At 42.2% G+C, this 19584-nt stretch overlaps 2 protein-coding genes across 2 annotated transcripts; both read left to right on the forward strand.

The window, feature by feature from the left end:
- Positions 1-369: 369 nt before the first annotated feature.
- On the forward strand, positions 370-2945 carry LOC146234954 (butyrophilin subfamily 1 member A1-like). Its single transcript, XM_084689032.1, has 5 exons — positions 370-490; positions 1480-1548; positions 1777-2139; positions 2286-2567; positions 2661-2945. Exons 1-5 carry the CDS (start codon positions 466-468, stop codon positions 2669-2671), a joined length of 750 nt encoding a protein of 249 aa, XP_084545158.1. The 5' UTR covers positions 370-465; the 3' UTR covers positions 2672-2945.
- Positions 2946-3581: 636 nt separating this feature from the next.
- LOC146234955 (stonustoxin subunit beta-like) lies at positions 3582-19104 on the forward strand. The gene is made up of 7 exons (XM_084689031.1): positions 3582-3885; positions 6785-6808; positions 7201-7221; positions 8493-8513; positions 11615-11635; positions 15557-15577; positions 18336-19104. The coding sequence occupies exons 1-7, from the start codon at positions 3744-3746 to the stop codon at positions 18863-18865; spliced, it is 780 nt and encodes a 259-aa protein (XP_084545157.1). The 5' UTR covers positions 3582-3743; the 3' UTR covers positions 18866-19104.
- Positions 19105-19584: the final 480 nt, after the last annotated feature.

Here is a 19584-nt window from a genome sequence, read left to right on the forward strand (position 1 = left end):
CACACACATACTTATACATGCTGTTCTGTTGGACTGTATTGCTTTGCTTCTTACCTAAAGTACTCTCTGCCTTTGCTTTGCCATACATGTTACTGCACTCCTCGGCCAGGGAATGTTGCTACCCCCTAGATGTGAAAACTTTATAAACATTTAACAATCGATTGAAGGATGTATGTCGTCTTGGTGTTTGTGTGTACATGCATGTACAAGATGCAGGTGACGTCCTGGAATAAGATTCCAAACAAGATCAACTGGTCCAAACAGAAGTGTGTGTGAAGGTATGTTTGTGGGTGTGACACATTCAGATATCTACAGACCATGAACAGTACCAATAACAACAGCAGTAAGAGGAGTCTTTAATGTTGGGATCAGATGAGTTCAAGGCAGCACTTCAGGTGATCAGACTGTCAGCATTACTGTCAGACACACACAGAACCTGCTGGAGCACAGAGAGGAAGGAGGCTGATGGTGAAACCAGACTTTTATAAAGGTCAGTAGAAGGTGTTTATTCATATGTTGGAGAGTGAAGGATTTACTGTCAGTCCAGGATAGGTTATGATTAAGTAAATCAGCATCCCTACCCCGGTCTGATGTCTTATCCTTTAAAATAGGGCAGTCAGATGGCTGAGCGGATAGGGTATCGGGCTAGTTACTATTACTGTAAGTAAGTACAGGGACAAATGGTGAATGTTTTTCAGTCCTTCTTCAGACATGACTTCTCTTCCTCTTACTGGGCAGAGACCGGTTAGACCTGTTCTTCTGATGTGGCAGCATATTTGGATTTTGTGTTTTTTGTGTGAAAGACTTTACAAAATTGTACCGGGTCACAATAACCCGAAGGCAGCACAAGGGTTAAACATTAAACAGTTTGTTACTTTGAAACTAACCTTCATCTGGGTTATCACAGGGATATTTGATTTGTCAACTGATTGCATATGTCAGATTCACTGCATGACTTGTAAGCAGAGAGAAGCTGTTGCTATCAAACGTTGTCTACTTAATCAACTGTATTAGTGTACTAGTGAAGCAATAGATCAAATAGGCCTGTAGATAGGTTTGTCAAGGGATTTAATGCTCCCTTGTAAAATTGATTTTAGTATCTTTGAAATGTGGAGGGGAGTTGGATGGCTGAGTGGTGAGAGAGTTGGCCTTGTAAGCAGAAGGTTGCTGGATCAATTTCCCCGCTGTGCAGAATGACATTGTGTCCTTGGGGGGACACAGTGTCAGGGGGAATGTCCCTGTACTTACTGCAAGTCGCTCTGAATAAGAGTGTCTGTTAAATGCAAAAACACTGTAGTTTATTTTGATACATGTCGCTGCTGTATTTTGTCGTTTATTTTGATACACTCACAATTAAGGTATTTGGTATTTTATTTTTAAATACATTTTGATGTATCTTTGCCCATCCCTGGACGTATTGACCATGAAAGTTTATGAAAAAGATATTTGAGTGTACTTGGTTCTGGATGTTGTCCTCAGGAATGATGCTGACCCTGCCTGGCTGTGTGTTCTGGAGGATTCTCCTACTGCTCCACACAGCAGACTGCGGTAAACAAATCACTGTCATGGAATCGTGTGTTTTACCATCTAGGTATCGGTAAAGTTTTGTCTCTTAGGTACACTATAATAGTCATAGTATTAACAGTAGGACTGATAGTAACAGTTTAAAGTGATACAGAACAACTAGATTGCAGGCCTCCATCAGACCAGAGCAAGTTGAGGAGAGAGAATGTTTGTCCTTTGAGATTCACTCTCTATCTGTTCTCTTCTCTTCAGTTACTCATAAGGTCATTACTCCAGTTCCACAAATCACTGCTGTGGCTGGTGAGAGTCTAGTTCTGCCGTGCTACGTCGACCCCAGTGTCAATGCTGAGGGCTGGACGGTGGAGTGGTTGAAACTCTCAGTAGACAGGGACCAACGCAACATCCATCTTTACAAAGAGGGCAGAGATGACAATGAAAATCAGAATCCCTCCTTCAAGGCAAGAACAACTCTGTTTAAAGAGGAACTGAAGACAGGCAACACCTCCTTGAAGCTGCTCTGGGTTAGAGGCACTGATGAAGGAACTTACAAATGTTTTGTTGGGTCACCTACCTCGAAATGGTATGATGATTCCAACATTGAAGTCCATGTTAAAGGTGAATTTAGTTTTCAAGTCTAGTTTTGGTAACTTGCTGATTTAATTAAACCAAGGTCATACTTCAAAAACATGACTGAATCAGTGAATCTGTAGTTTACCTGTCCTTCTAATAACATGATTGATTCTGTATCTGTGTGTTTGTAGGTGTAGGATCTCAGCCTGCGCTCTCCATTGAGGGGCACAGAGGAGCAGGGATGGGTCTGGTGTGTGAGACACAAGGCTGGTACCCTCAACCAGAGGTGGTGTGGCGGGACTGTGAAGGAGTCTCTCTCTCTACTGATCCTCCAGAGACGACCACAGACTCTGTGGGACTCTACACACTCAGACTGAGGGTCACTGTTCAGAAGACAGTTAGAAACCTCTTTAACTGTAGAGTTAAACAGAAATACATGGATGGAGATGAGACGGCATGGATTCATGTTCCTGGTGAGTTATTCATTAATTTACCATTTGGAGTACATGCATGTAAATGGTCTCTTTTGAGAGCGGACACTCTGACGTTATTTCCCCTGTTGTCAGGACCCCTGTAAGTCCTACTGGTGTTCAGTAATAGAAGCTTGAACACAAGGAAAGTGAAAGTTTCCATTTCCGCCTAGATTTTGTTTTGAAAACAGAGGCCTGGAAGAGATTTGCTGGAAGACTGAATTGAACCAAAGATTGAAGCCTTACCCGATTCAAATCAAAAGTAAAACAAAATACCACAATATATTCATATTTGACACGTTTTTATAAGAGTACATCCAGGCATTTCTAAAAGGGCCTTTTGGAGACTCCAGAATGACCCTTTGTAACCAAGGTCAAATACTTAGGATAAAAGGGATTATTTTTCATAATTGTTATCTCTAATGAAAGGTGCTACTTAAAACCATCATATGTAATAGCTAAATCCCCCATTAGTATTGCTGAAACACAAAAACTGAAGCATGAACACATTGGAGTGCTTTATCTGATTCCCAGGATTCGGTGCACAAAGAACCCTGCTTCTGTCATCGATATTGGGCAATCGACTTTTATTTTGAAGGCTCCACAGATACCTATCATGTTGGGTATTGACATTTGCAGCATTTCCTTAGCTACTAGGCTAACAAGCTCATTTTAGAGCCAGTCAAAGCCAGTTTGAGAAATGTGCTTAGAACGAGGGGGGGGGGGGGACGGGGGGGGGGGACGCACAGACCTGGTTGGCTTTAGAAGGCTGTTACCAGGGCATGGAAGCTCCTATTGTGTCAAACAAAAGGTCAGAGTGTAGCGGCCATTTTGACACTATTTGTTGCATACCTGGACCAGGGTGAACCTTTTAGGGTGAGTAAAATAGTTTGATTTTGGTTTGTTGACATATTTGTGACTGGACAAAGACGTTAGTAATACTTGCTGTTGCGACTTCATCTTTAAATAGTTTTCATGAGTACAAGCACAAAAATTGTAGCTGTCCAATGATGTACAGCATGTGTAGCAGTCTAAAAAATAGTTTTGTTAAAATTTAGTGCCTAGTAACTGGAGGAGGAAGGGGCGGATTTTCCGGCCCCCGGCGGGCCTGGACCGTGATTCCTTCTTTTTTGTAAAGGTAGGTATAAACAATTGTAAAATAACAGCACTGCTTTAAACATGCATGTTTCAGGTGAGCTGTTCTATCAAGATCAATCTTGGAAATGGTCCTTGGCTGTGGGGTTGGCTGTGGTGTTTGGTGTCTCTGTCGTGGGATTAGCTGTGGCCATCTGGGTCCTGAAAAAGAGACATAGGGCTAAAGGTAAATGATGGATGAATAAAACACAGACATGTTACGTTCAACTATTCTTCATAGTCATGTTATTAGTCAAATCTCATGTCTTACGTGTAGAGGATGCATGAGTGGAGTCATGTTCTATATCTGACCTCTACAGAGTCATGTTCTATATGTGACCTCTACAGAGTCATGTTCTATATGTGACCTCTACAGAGTCATGTTCTATATCTGACCTCTACAGAGTCATGTTCTATATCTGACCTCTACAGAGTCATGTTCTATATGTGACCTCTACAGAGTCATGTTCTATATGTGACCTCTACAGAGTCATGTTCTTTATCTGACCTCTACAGAGTCATGTTCTATATGTGACCTCTACAGAGTCATGTTCTATATGTGACCTCTACAGAGTCATGTTCTATATGTGACCTCTACAGAGTCATGTTCTATATGTGACCTCTACAGAGTCATGTTCTATATCTGACCTCTACAGAGTCATGTTCTATATCTGACCTCTACAGAGTCATGTTCTATATGTGACCTCTACAGAGTCATGTTCTATATCTGACCTCTACAGAGTCATGTTCTATATCTGACCTCTACAGAGTCATGTTCTATATGTGACCTCTACAGAGTCATGTTCTATATGTGACCTCTACAGAGTCATGTTCTATATGTGACCTCTACAGAGTCATGTTCTATATGTGACCTCTACAGAGTCATGTTCTATATCTGACCTCTACAGAGTCATGTTCTATATGTGACCTCTACAGAGTCATGTTCTATATGTGACCTCTACAGAGTCATGTTCTATATGTGACCTCTACAGAGTCATGTTCTATATCTGACCTCTACAGAGTCATGTTCTATATGTGACCTCTACAGAGTCATGTTCTATATGTGACCTCTACAGAGTCATGTTCTATATGTGACCTCTACAGAGTCATGTTCTATATGTGACCTCTACAGAGTCATGTTCTATATGTGACCTCTACAGAGTCATGTTCTATATCTGACCTCTACAGAGTCATGTTCCATATCTGACCTGACCTCTACAGAGTCATGTTCTATATGTGACCTCTACAGAGTCATGTTCTATATGTGACCTCTACAGAGTCATGTTCTATATGTGACCTCTACAGAGTCATGTTCTATATGTGACCTCTACAGAGTCATGTTCTATATCTGACCTCTACAGAGTCATGTTCTATATGTGACCTCTACAGAGTCATGTTCTATATGTGACCTCTACAGAGTCATGTTCTATATGTGACCTCTACAGAGTCATGTTCTATATGTGACCTCTACAGAGTCATGTTCTATATCTGACCTCTACAGAGTCATGTTCTATATGTGACCTCTACAGAGTCATGTTCTATATGTGACCTCTACAGAGTCATGTTCTATATGTGACCTCTACAGAGTCATGTTCTATATGTGACCTCTACAGAGTCATGTTCTATATGTGACCTCTACAGAGTCATGTTCTATATCTGACCTCTACAGAGTCATGTTCTATATGTGACCTCTACAGAGTCATGTTCTATATGTGACCTCTACAGAGTCATGTTCTATATGTGACCTCTACAGAGTCATGTTCTATATCTGACCTCTACAGAGTCATGTTCTATATGTGACCTCTACAGAGTCATGTTCTATTTGTGACCTCTACAGAGTCATGTTCTATATGTGACCTCTACAGAGTCATGTTCTATATGTGACCTCTACAGAGTCATGTTCTATATGTGACCTCTACAGAGTCATGTTCTATATCTGACCTCTACAGAGTCATGTTCTATATGTGACCTCTACAGAGTCATGTTCTATATGTGACCTCTACAGAGTCATGTTCTATATGTGACCTCTACAGAGTCATGTTCTATATGTGACCTCTACAGAGTCATGTTCTATATGTGACCTCTACAGAGTCATGTTCTATATGTGACCTCTACAGAGTCATGTTCTATATCTGACCTCTACAGAGTCATGTTCTATATGTGACCTCTACAGAGTCATGTTCTATATGTGACCTCTACAGAGTCATGTTCTATATGTGACCTCTACAGAGTCATGTTCTATATGTGACCTCTACAGAGTCATGTTCTATATGTGACCTCTACAGAGTCATGTTCTATATCTGACCTCTACAGAGTCATGTTCTATATGTGACCTCTACAGAGTCATGTTCTATATGTGACCTCTACAGAGTCATGTTCTATATCTGACCTCTACAGAGTCATGTTCTATATGTGACCTCTACAGAGTCATGTTCTATATCTGACCTCTACAGAGTCATGTTCTATATGTGACCTCTACAGAGTCATGTTCTATATCTGACCTCTACAGAGTCATGTTCTATATGTGACCTCTACAGAGTCATGTTCTATATGTGACCTCTACAGAGTCATGTTCTATATCTGACCTCTACAGAGTCATGTTCTATATCTGACCTCTACAGAGTCATGTTCTATATGTGACCTCTACAGAGTCATGTTCTATATGTGACCTCTACAGAGTCATGTTCTATATCTGACCTCTACAGAGTCATGTTCTATATGTGACCTCTACAGAGTCATGTTCTATATCTGACCTCTACAGAGTCATGTTCTATATGTGACCTCTACAGAGTCATGTTCTATATCTGACCTCTACAGAGTCATGTTCTATATCTGACCTCTACAGAGTCATGTTCTATATGTGACCTCTACAGAGTCATGTTCTATATCTGACCTCTACAGAGTCATGTTCTATATGTGACCTCTACAGAGTCATGTTCTATATCTGACCTCTACAGAGTCATGTTCTATATCTGACCTCTACAGAGTCATGTTCTATATCTGACCTCTACAGAGTCATGTTCTATATGTGATCAGCTGTTGTGTTCTCACGGTTGTGTTCTCCCACCTCTGTGTTTCCTTTGCAGGGAAGCTTTTCATGGCCCAGAAAGGTAATAACCAGCATTAGTCTGCAGAGGGAAGTGACCTCACTATCAGGACAAGAGCATGTATGGAAAGGATAACTTGCTCTTAAAGGGCTATTGTTTTGAGATGGTCAGTGTATGTTCTTATCAGATAATATTGTAGATTTAAAACACCATCTGATTCATCGTAAACTCAGATTATACATCAGTTGCTACTACAACTGAGTGGTCCTAAGGTAAGCTGTAAAGTGGTGTTAAATTACAACTGTTAACATAAGACTTCTAAAGAACAGTCACTAGAGTAGAGTAGGTAGTGGTAGGGTGTCCTTACAGCTGGTCACTATAGATCCAAGTTCTTGTTCAGATTCTGGTGTTCATATGTCTGATTCTCACTGTCTCTCATCTCACTTCATTTACAGTTCGGCTCGAGGATGAGAAGGGTAAGTAATATCCAGTGTATCACTATGTTATGATGTTGAAGCACCACTGTCATGGTAGAACAGCTGTGCAGCGTGGTGGAACTGTCAGAAGGATTCCTGCAGAGCAGTGGTGCCCAAACTTTGTACAGTCCCGTCCCCCTTTAGACATTCAATTTCAATCTACGTACCCCCCCATTTTTTTTTCATGTTTGTAACCGCCGACCCACCCCCTCCCCCCGTGCACATATACAGCCTATAACACTTCGAAGTGTAATTGTTTTGCTGAATATGGGTATACATTAATATTTTGGGCAATACGACTTGGCTGTTCAGACTATTTAAGATGTAATGTCCATTTATAGCTCAGTTTGAAAATGTATTTTTAATTTTTTTAAAGGACTTTGAAATCACGTTTTCTCCCCGCGTACCCCCTGAAACACTTTGCGTACCCCTGGGGGTACGCGTACCCCAGTTTGGGAACCAATGCTGCAGAGGGTTTACAACCAAAATTTTTGGGACAAGCTTTTATGAGAACACTGATAAAGACCTTGATATCTTGATGTCATACAGAGTTGAAGGGGTTGTCACATGTACATGGTTGTTACAAAGCATGAAGAACAGTGATGTACTGCTTCATATCAGTATCTCTGGTCTGACCACAAATGGGGCTGAAAACCTGATTTACAATCTCCACTCTTTCCATTCATATCTCTGTGCTGTGCTGCCCTAGCCTGGCTGCCAGACGAACTTAGCACCACCCACAAAACAATTTGGTCGGGAAGTTCGGTCTGGAGTTCATCGGTCCTGGAAAAACTAATGTCCGAACAAGTGCTGTTCGGACCAATCAAATTGTCAGGGTGAGCTTTATACGATGATGGACAGATGATCAACAGTAACGTAATCAACCACGTCACCAGAGAGCGCTTGGGTTTAATTTGTTTAAAAAAAAACAACATATTACGTTGTTCTGATTGGTTGGAGGTCTATCCAAGAAGCATTTTTTCCGGGTTCGGTTGAAACGCCCCACACTCACAGCCCAACTGAGCGGTTTCAGACTCATATTTTGACTAGAATTAGGAACATGACAACGTCAGGCTAGTGCTGCCCCTACTGTTCACACTGGTAGTTCTTGACTGAGGAGTAGGGTCAGGACTGTGAAGTGTCGTCATCAGAGGGAGAGTAGGTAGTGGTAGGATGCTGGTTCAGCTGGTCACTATAGATCCAAGTTCTTGTTCAGATTCTGGTGTTCATATGTCTGATTCTCACTGTCTCTCATCTCACTTCATTTACAGTTCAGCTCCTTCATAAGAAATGTAAGTAATATCCAGTGTATCACTATGTGATGATGTTGAAGCACCACTGTCATGGTAGAACAGCTGTGCAGCGTGGTGGAACTGTCAGAAGGATTCCTGCAGAGTGGATTTAACTGCACTGTCAGGACAGGAGCATGTTCAGGAATGTCTCCTCTTGTACAGCTGTTATTAGAACACTGATAAAGACCTTGATATCTTGATGTCATACAGAGTTGAAGGGGTTGTCACATGTACATGGTTGTTACAAAGCATGAAGAACTGTAACGGCGATAGGTGGTTCAGTGGCGGATCTACCGGGGTGGCATGGGGTGGCAACTGCCACCCTAATTATACCTTTCCCCCCCCAGCTGCCACCCCAGTTGGCAGCTTTGAAAACAAAGAAAAGTTGTGGCTCATCTGACATTTGCGAGAGCGAATTTCTAATATCCCACTGCAAGTGAATGCAGCACTAGATAACTCCAACCCCCCTCCCCACTGTCGGACATTTGCGAGAATAAATTTGTTATATACAAGCCTGAACAAAATCTGATTCAAATTCCGATAGCCTTCTTATTCTTGTGTTGGAGCGACCAAAATAGTTTCACAACAGTTTGACGCTGAATATGGTCGACTAAATGTTGACAGACTTTACAGAAAAGTATTGATCCATCCTCATAAAGATCGCCTGAAAACTCCCTGGCCCTGTCTATTCCTGTAATTTTGGTTGATAAGTGTTTCCGTGTCAATTCTTCAGGGCTGAATCTGGGCATTTTTGACTAATGTTTTTATATTGGCTACAGTAGCCTAGCTGGTCTAACGTGAACATTACTGTATCAGTTTCAGGGTTGACAGACTTCCTTTGATTGCTATCACAGACCTACTACCTACACTGGTGGCAATGAAAGAAATAGAGACGTAATATGAGTTGACAAGTTCATTTAAATTTTGCCTCCAATGCATTCTATTTGAAATTCCGCGGGTTTTCGTCGGAATTCTGCGCTCGCGAATTACGTTTGGGCCTGCTAATACCCCACTGCAAGTGAATGCAGCACAAGACGACTCCAACCACCCTCCCCACTGCGCCGAGACCGAGATGAAATCAGTTTTATATTCGACAATCAACAGACATTCATATTCGTACCTCCGTTCAGGCTCCGTGTCATATTTAGGGACCGGGGTAAAAGAGTATAGAGCCTGAATGCCGAAAAACCTAGTAGACATTTGAATACACCAATTTTCAGTGTTTCTTCAATATCTTTGTCAAAATTGACCATACAGACTTCAAACTTGTTGCACATTCTTCTACTAGTAGCTGACCAAGTTGTCCAACCTTTGGTTTGGTGATACAGTTTATTATTGATTAACCAATAGCCAATAAATCAATGAAAACACTTTTGAAACAATTTTTCAGTGTTTCCTCAATATCTTTGATTTAAGGCTTTATTAATGTAGCCTAATGTTTTTGAGTTAAAATGTCTTAATTTGGGGGCATTCCAAATAAACATTGATTCCAAATAAACATTGTTTAATATGACTGCAATTAAATCAGCATATATGCTTCTGCCATGGGGGTGCCACACCTCAAAATCTCCTTCCACTAGTGATGTTACGCTCGATACCGTGCTCACGAAGTGGTATCGACCTTCCAAAACAGTTTGTACTGATACAAACGTGTTGAGCGTGGCTTCAAATGGGCAAAAACCACGTGATCAGAGTCGAAGTGTCGAAGTGACGTCCGAAGCATCGGACGTCACACGAGCACCTGAGACAAACGGTTTTTATTCAAACGCTTACAAGACATCAGACATCACTAATATTCGTAGGTTATAAAGAGGAGACATAGGCCTATTTAAGGACACTACATTCAATGACAGAACCAGAGATACAGATAGATTGCCAGAGCTAGATAGACAGAGATAGATACAGATATGAGATAGTAGGTGTACATTAGCACATAGCCTACATCTTTCTCTAGTTTTACCAGCCTTCAAATGTGGCCATCCCTTTCCCGGTTGCAAAAGCATGTTCCAAAACCTTAACCGCTAGCTTACATTATCATATAGTAATATATTCTTTTAGCATATACTTCCACTAAAACGGGGTGAGGGGATGCGATCTCACTACGTCTGAATGAGGGGTTGCGCTCTTACCACGAGGCCATACTCAGTTGAAGTATATGTGTAATTAATGTTATAAGAACCTAAAAATAAATATCATAAACGTAAAGTAGCAAAGACGTTACGTTGTTTATAATACAACAAGATATATGATAACATATTTTTGATACTTTCAAATCGAAACATTTGTCACATAACCTTTATTTATCAAGTTGTCAATGACGATTATGAGACTGACGTCTCGAGGGCTTGACGTCACTTGATTCCTTCCATCGCTCGATACAGTCGCCATACATGAACTGACCAGCAGATGTCCCTATGGAGAAGATGTATCGAACGTTTCGAAAAAGCGATACTTTTTCGAGACAATTGTGTCAAATAGCTCGTTTCTTCGAAAAGCTTTGTTACCCCCATCACTACCTGCCACTCCATTAATATTTTTCTAGATCCGCCCTGTGGACTCAAAAGCATGACTCAGAATATTCACAAAAAGGTTTTACTGGATACAGAAGATAAGTCAGGGAATGACACAAGGTACAAAGACAAACTAACAATGACAGCTTGAAACACAAGGGCTAAATACACTGCGGCTAGGTGCTGTCAATCAGGGCTGGGGAAGTCAATCACAGGCAGGGTAGGAGACACTGAAATGAGAGGAGAGGTGAGGACACACACACACACAGAAGGAATCAAGACATGAACTAAGGAGTTGGGCGGGATGTGACAGAACAGTGATTTACTGATCTCTGGTCAACCACAATTGGACAGAAAGCCTGATTTACAATCTCCAGTCTTTCCATTCATATCTCTGTGCTGTGCTGCCCCTCCTGTTCACACTGGTAGTTCTTGACTGAGGAGTAGGGTCAGGACTGTGTAGTGTCGTCATCAGAGGGAGAGTAGGTAGTGGTAGGATCCTGGTTCAGCTGGTCACTATAGATCCAAGTTCTTGTTCAGGTGTTCGTATGTTTGATGTTCTCTCTGTCTCTCATCTCACTTCATTTACAGGTCAGCTCATTCATAAGAAATGTAAGTAATATCCAGTGTATCACTATGTGATGATGTTGAGGCTCCTCTTCTGCTACGTAGCCAAGATGGCGCCCATTTAGGGCGAGTAGTCAGATGGCTGAGCGGTGAGGGAGTCGGGCTAGTAATCGGAAGGTTGCCGGATTGATTCCACACCGTGCCAAATGACGTTGTGTCCTTGGGCAAGGCACTTCACCCTACTTGCCTCGGGGGGAATGTCACTGTACTTACTGTAAGTCGCTCTGGATAAGAGCGTCTGCTAAATGTAAATGAGTAGTGTCCATCGTTGTACACTGTTTTTTTGGACCGTTTGCAGTGCGCCATCCGGGTACTTTCAATGCACTGAATTCTGCTGGTTTTGTGAGTGAAACGTCCTTAACACTGAAAGTCAGTGCTCGAAGTGCACAAGTGCGCGGTAGTAAACACAGCTAATGTCTAATATAGAGAGAACTGCCACTCTCGGGAAACTTCCGGTTTCTGAACTGGTTGCTGTTCCATGTGAGGGCGCTAACGAGCGAGTGCAGAATGAATGGAGGTCTATGGAGCAGTACCCCTCAAAATCCACTTTTCTCAGGATATAATTTTTTGTCTAGTAATTTGAATTCTGAATTCGAAAGGGGAGGCAAAACAAATACACACTGCTGGCTGTTAGATTGTTTTAAAGTCGCCTTTCCGTTCTAAAAAGCTTTTGAAAATGTCATTGACGTCATACACATCGTAAGACCAGAGCTACTGCTTTACGGCAAGCTCTGGTCACTTACTTTATTCTCTCAGGGCATCGACAACACAGCTGACAAGTTAGGCTCTCCCTGTCAATACACATGCTAGAAAGAGTTTTGACTTGCTAATGTTGTTGCTAATGCTCTGACATTCTGATTCCCCTTCGGATGCCATCAAGCGGGAGCTCTGGTCGTATTAGTCCTTCACTAACCAATCAGCATTCATTAGCAGAATGCTAGCGTGTTATTGGCAACAACAACTCACCCTCTAAGAAATCAAAAGGACATAAGTACTCGTTCATTCAACTTTCGACCTATAATTCATGTTGAACATGCAAAAACTACAATCAAATCGGAGATTTCTCAACGACAATCAGGCGAAAGAGACAAATGTAGCCGTTTAGCTCCATAGACTCCCATTCAACATGCACTCTCTTGCGATCACCCCCAGTGGAACTCTGGTGAAACTGCAGCCAAATTCGGTACAATGGGGCTTAATAGGGAGTGGCAAGGGTCTCGTTAATATGGAAGCATTTTCATTTTAAGAATGTGGTTGCATTATTTGACTCATAAATTAAATTAGTAATCAATTATCCTATTAGCATTTTAATTTTCTTCTTTAAGACTGCTCATTCTTTCCCTTGATTAAAATGAAAACGAAAAAGACATTTGAAATTTAATTTTCAAAATATTCCCCAGCAAATAGATACCAAAATGTAAAATTTGAAAATGAAGATGCATTTCCAGAAATGCCTTTTCATTTTAAGAACGTGGCTGCAAAATCGTGACCACAATTCAAATTCAAATGCATTTCCAGAAATGCATTTTCATTTTAAGAACTTGGCTGCAAAATCGTGACCACAATTCAAATTAGAATGCATTTCCAGAAATGCTTTTTCATTTTAAGAATGTGGCTGCATTATTTGACTCATAAATAAAATTTGTAATCAATCATCCTATTGCATTTGCATTTTCTTCCTCAAGACTGCACATGTTATACCAGAATCAAAAAGAAAACAGAGCGGACATTGCATTTTCATTTTCGTGTTCTGCCCGCAACTGCCCATAATTTGAAAATGAAAATGCATTCTGAGCGGCGCAGCAGAGTGACGTCAGTAGCCGCTCTTCTACAGCTCCCTGCTGACCGAGCTACCCATCTTGTTCGGTAGGGGGCGGTGTGCACATACGCATTGATTTAATTGCCGGGTCTTGAGAGGACACATCACAGATCCAATACAAATTTCTAAAATTCAGATTGCAGGAATTCAGATTCTTGAAATTCAGATTGCAGGAATTCAGATTCTTGAAATTCAGATTTTGTCTGAACTAGGCCAAAAGTGAAACAGCTTAGTTTCACAGGAAAATGCATTTCTGGAAATGCATTTTCATTTGAATTTTGGTCACGATTTGCTTCCATACGTTAAACAGGCTCTGGTGCGTCCTTGTGCTCCTGAATTAGCATACATACACGCCCTGACAGCTCCGTATAAGGGCACGTAACAGCAGTGACGTGTGCAGTCAGAATTGACACAATTAGGAAAGCAACAGGAACGCAAGTTATGTCCAAGTGAAAAGCAACCGCTGCACGGGTGCATCGGTGCAACATTATACCAGTAAGATGAGCAGTGGAATTGTTCTCCACTGGATCTAACAGTGTGCACACTAAGTAAAGTTCATTATTTTAATTATTTAAATCCGAGGATGTCTGTTATGGCCGTTTTATCATTTGTGATGTCCTGGAAGGGTGCTACATTCCCAAGAGATGGCTGCAACCTCAACAGCTATGGCTTCCTCTGCTGGTGGAGTCAGGAACTCCATCCCTCCCTCGATACATGCCATTCCCGCACACCTGAGACTGATAAGGTCTCTTTTTAAGAGACACAGTTAGGAGGTGTGTGGGGTTTGAGAGACAAGCTGCAGGTTGGGTGCTCTACGAAGGACCAGACCGCCCAGTAGGGATTCCACGAAGGATACTGAAGGCTGGAACTCCGGTTGACGTAAGATTGAAAAGACTGTTTACTTATACTGGGGACACACTACAGGATAATTGGGCCGATTTCGCCCCTTCCAACAATCCTAGGTAACGTCTTGGTTATCTTGATGGTTCTACAAATTATTTTATCAGATGTTCCCTTGGTGTGAGGTGTGTTAAGAGTGACCGAATCTGCTCAGAATGACGTCGGAGGCGCCCCGATCGCGAATCCTAAATATTCAACATGTTCAATATTTGCGATCCAAAATCCTGATGTGTGGGGGGAACCCCGAAGACAAACGCAGAGTTTATCACGTGAAACGAAACAATATCCAAACAGAAAGCAAGCTGAGAGAAGACAGAAGCATAACAAACGGAGTCACGGCGCAGCACAAAGTTAAATGGAATTGATTTGTGGCAAAAGTAAACCCCTTACTTTTTCCCATGAATTTTCTGTGAAAATCATTCCAAACACTATCATCTCAATTTCTTCCTGCATATTGTCCGCCATGCTTATTTTTATATCTCGATAGATTTTGCGGGATTTCTTGTGTTAACAGTTGGGACACTGGTTGGAAATCTGTGTGTGGAACACCATCACGGTACACCACACACTGTCGTAGCAAAATGGCTAAATCTAGAATTCTTTGTCTTCATGTGTGGTGTCTCACAGTTTTAAGATCTTATAAGATCAAAAAAATAGTTTACTGTGTCCCCAGCATTATCTGAGAGAATCGGGATTATGATTTCACCGCCAAGAAGAGGCATCGTTTAAGTTGTCTGTTGAAGATCAACCTGAGCCTTATCCTTTTTGAGTTTGTAACGCTGTTTTTGTTAATTCCGTAGAACTTTAATAAAACCCTTGTTTATATCTGAACTTTGTGTCCTCTACTTGAACTGTCCAGCTGAGGGCTGTGTAGCCTCTCGTGACGTCACAGCATGAAGGAACAGTGATGTACTGCTGTATTCATATCAGTATCTCTGGTCTGACCACAAATGGGACCGAAAGCCTTATTTACAATCTCCAGGCTTTCCATTCATATCTCTGTGCTGTGCTGCCCCTCCTGTTCACCTGTAGTTCTTGACTGAGGAGTAGGGTCAGGACTGTTTAGTGTCGTCATCAGAGGGAGAGTAGGTAGTGGTAGGTACTATCGCTATAGATACAAGTTCTTGTTCAGATTCTGGTGTTCATATGTCTGATTCTCACCGTCTCTCATCTCACTTCATTTACAGTTCAGCTCAAGGATGAGATTGGTAAGTAGTATCCTAATTATCACTATGTGATGTTGAAGCACAACTGTCATGGTAGAACAGCTGTGCAGTGTGGTGTAACTGTCAGAAGGATTCCTGCAGAGTGGATTTAACTGCACTGTCAGGACAGAAAAACAATATTTATGATCTCCAGATGTCTTTATACAACGTAGTTTCCAATTCACGTCAGTGTCACGTCAATGTGGAATCTTTCCGCGATTTTCTTCCTGTTCGCCCTCTTTCAGATCCTGAGGTCCTTGCCACTTTTAGAACAGTTCACGGTACTGCCCGTGGTTGGTGGGAAATTGCCATGACTGATGTCGTGACCTGGGTTGATTTTGAAAAAAAAGTTCCTTTCTGCTTTCTTGTTGGACGAGGAGCAGAAGAGTATTTCCAAACCTGTGGACTTGCTGGCGGTGTAAAGGTCAACACCTACCTGGTTTGTGTCCTCAATATTGACCCCCTGCTGGAAGCTATCAGTCTTCACAACAACCATCAAAAAGCATGCCTCGACCTCCCAAGCCTGGACAGCAAGGTACTGGAAAGTTGGGCGTAACATCATCCACTTGTGGCACTCCTGTGAAACAGCTGACAACCAAAACCACAAAAGCAGTAGGACCTGGTGCTCACAACATGCCTCAACAGTTGGTGGTTCCTTTAAACATAGGCACATGGAATGGCAAAGCTATTGTAGACACAGGTGCGAGCTACACTCTTATCCATGATAGTGTGTGGAAAGCACTGAATAGCACTGAACAGACCCGATGAAGACTTTAAGCCTTGGAAAAAGAAGAAAAGAAGAAAACAAAAAGTGTAAAAAACGTGTAAAAAAACCCTGTAGGCTCCCGTATAGAAACGCCCCTGCTTACAGAGTAGTCCTTGGTTTAGACCAGTGGTGGCTAAACAGTCCGGCATAAAGAACCACAAAAAAAAACGCACCATAGCAAAGAGCCACACATGCACGCCCGCACTACAACAGCAGCTTACAGATCTAATGACAGTTATAATCGAAAGTATAACAGTTTTTATACGACCGCACAGTGCCTGCAATCAAAAATGTGTTCTACTTTCAATATTTTTTTATTCCTGTTCTCGGCTTGATGGTCTCTAAAATGGAAATTCCCGTTGGTTGAAAAATCTTATTTTTTCGTTCATGATTTACACCCCAGTGCGCCCTGTGAAAGTGCAAGGGGGAAGGAGACGGCCGGGAGAAACAAACGTCACCTACAAGAGAGCAAGATCGATTTTGCAATCCTGAGTCGGGTGCTGAGAAAAGGAATTAAACAAAAAAGAAGCAAGAATTTCACAAGTCGATTCGAGGATCGCTGGATACATTTGTCAGCACGTCTATCAGAAATGGTGTGGCTCCGCATACGCGTGTGCAGGATAATAGCTGCCGGAATTATGGACAGTCTCTGTGCGGTTTAAAAGTGATTCTTGCACGTATGTCACGTGTATGTGTAGAAGCAGTGCCTCGCATGTTAAGTTAGCACAGGGCCTGGCACCCCACCTGCGACACAGAGTGCTAACTCTGTGTGGTTTTGTTTTAAGTCTTAAACAATGATGTGATACGCAATATGAAATGCGAAAGGGTCCTCATACAGTATATATTTTTTGTATTCCTTTTATTCCCCCAGCCGCTCAGTAAGAGCCTCACAGGAGCAGGCAAAGAGCCGCAGGTTCCCCACCCCTGGTTTAGACTGACGTATTGCAAGTAAGGGATAATGTATAGAACGCCGGTCATTATCGGGAAAATAAGCCCCTTCAGAGCAAAACTACACCCCTCCGCTTCGCATCGAGGTACTGTATGCCCTGTCGGGGCTTATTTTCCCGATAATGACCAGCGTTCTATACATTATCCCGCTAATTACACGGCTACTTGCCAACAAAAGTATTTAACACAGTGTATCTTTTTACAATGTATTTGTTACCATTCGTAGTGTTGATCAGCAGAGAAATAGTTCGCCAAAGACGTTGAACTTCATAGACGTTGAACATTCTTTAGGCTTCAAATCAGCTGACGTCGCTAAGCAACGGAGTGCGCTGGGGTTGAAAAGTTACTGGACTACTTGCGGAGTGCTAAAAAAGACGTGAATCAGAAGCAAAAAGGCCACTTTCCTTGACAGCGGTCTGTTATTCATAGCAACGGTCTGTTATCAGAAGATATCGGACCGCAGAACGTTGGGAAGCCCCATTCAAGTGAATGGAGCATTCTACTGTATTAAGAACAGCCGTGTAATAACACCACATATACACCAAAACTGAACACCAACAGTCTCTTCCCCTCGTCCAACTCTTACATTTTCCAGTTCCACATTTCATCCCCTCTCCTCTTATGCTCCTCCACCTGACTGCCCCTCTTCTCCTGTCCACCTTTCACCCCCTCATTACCTTTGCTCTCCCCTCCCTCTCCCAGTGTCTGCTCTAAGCTCCAGTCTCTGATTGTATGGAAGTGTGTGTTCTCCCTCTCCTCCCTCCCTTCTTATCTCAGCTCTTTTCCTCCCCCTCTCCTCTCCTCTCCTCCCCCCTCTCCTTTTTAATCATTTCCTTATCTACTACCTTTCCCTCGCCTCATCTTCCATTCCTCCCTCCCTCCTTTTATCTATCTTCTCCTCTCTCCCTCCCCTGCCTCCTCCACCCCACAACATGGGGGAGGGGAGAGAGAGAGAGAGAGAGAGAGAGAGAGAGAGAGAGAGAGAGAGACATTCTAATGTGAATGATGATCATCAGTAATATATTGTGTCTTGGTCTCCCCCATCAGATGCCTGTGAGCTCACACTGGACGAAAACACAGCACACAGAAAACTCTCTCTGTCTGAGGAGAACAGAAAGGTGACAAGGACAGAGGAGCAGCCGTATCCTGATCACCCAGAGAGATTTGAGGACCGTCACCAGGTGCTGTGTAGAGAGGGTCTGTCTGGGCACTGTTACTGGGAGGCTGAGTGGAGTGGAGGACTGGTTTATATAGCACTGACATATAAAGGAATCATTAGGAGAGGAATGGGTGATGAATGTCTGCTTGGACACAATAACAAATCCTGGAGTCTGAACTGTGATGACAGTTACTCTGTCAGGCACGATAATAAGACGACTGACATACCTGTCCTCCCCTCCAGCTCCCACAGAGTAGGAGTGTATCTGGACTGGCCGGCCGGCACTCTGTCCTTCTACACAGTCTCCTCTGACACACTGACCCACCTGCACACATTCCACAGCACATTCACTGAGCCCCTCTATCCTGGGTTTGGGGTTGATTATGACTCCTCAGTGTCCCTGTGTCAGGTAGAATAGCCCACACACACTCTCACACACTGTGCTCACATAGATGTTATTGAAGATTGAACTGTTACTTTTTACAGCTGGACTTGATCTCCCGAAAAGTTTGTATATTGGTTTGTGTAGAATGTTTGTTTTGTTTTTATTTGACAAACAACAATCCTGTCTTTGATCTCAGTTCCACTGAATGTGATGAACTAAATAGTGTCTTACTGCCTAAATAAGGAGAAATAAAGATGTTTTATACAGGATGATAGAAGACAAGCTGTGTTTGTTGGTGACCCAGTGACCTTAGACACACACATATTGTAGCATATCCCTCCCGACAGATGGTCTGACGCTTTACTGACAATTGTACAATTTAGTATAAATCCTCCCAAAAAACGTAAGAGCTGGGTATAAAGCACAACCAACAATCACGTGTTAACATCTCCTTGCCGTTAGCACCACTGTAGTAGCTTATACACATAGCTAGCCATTAACAATGCTGTTTAAGAACAAATACAGTTATTACAGTTGTTAATTATTATATATTTTAAACATTCAAACCTTTTGCCTCTTCGGGGGAGCACTAATACTGTAACTATTTCTTTACCTTTTATACAGTCGTATTCTCCATTCCTTTTTTCTCTCATCGAGCGCACAACTCTATTACCGTTCTCGCGCGCACAACTCTATTATCGTTTTTAACCCAGAGACTCCTTCAGAATAAAAGCACAGGAAATGCATAACGA

The sequence above is a fragment of the Hypomesus nipponensis genome, chromosome 23 (assembly GCF_054491055.1).
Source record: "Hypomesus nipponensis isolate SF chromosome 23, ASM5449105v1, whole genome shotgun sequence".
In the NCBI taxonomy this organism is placed as follows: Eukaryota; Metazoa; Chordata; class Actinopteri; order Osmeriformes; family Osmeridae; genus Hypomesus; species Hypomesus nipponensis.

What these genes read in the sequence shown, in the direction of transcription:
- LOC146234954 (XM_084689032.1), top strand. Translation starts at nt 466, where the DNA reads ATGGTGAAACCAGACTTTTATAAAG. An exon ending in GCTCCACACAGCAGACTGCG is followed by an intron (nt 1,549 to 1,776) that starts GTAAACAAATCA and finishes TCTTCTCTTCAG; the next exon opens with TTACTCATAAGGTCATTACT. An exon ending in CATTGAAGTCCATGTTAAAG is followed by an intron (nt 2,140 to 2,285) that starts GTGAATTTAGTT and finishes GTGTGTTTGTAG; the next exon opens with GTGTAGGATCTCAGCCTGCG.
- LOC146234955 (XM_084689031.1), top strand. Translation starts at nt 3,744, where the DNA reads ATGCATGTTTCAGGTGAGCTGTTCTATCAAGATCAATCTTGGAAATGG. An exon ending in GCTTTTCATGGCCCAGAAAG is followed by an intron (nt 6,809 to 7,200) that starts GTAATAACCAGC and finishes CTTCATTTACAG; the next exon opens with TTCGGCTCGAGGATGAGAAG. An exon ending in TCAGCTCAAGGATGAGATTG is followed by an intron (nt 15,578 to 18,335) that starts GTAAGTAGTATC and finishes CTCCCCCATCAG; the next exon opens with ATGCCTGTGAGCTCACACTG.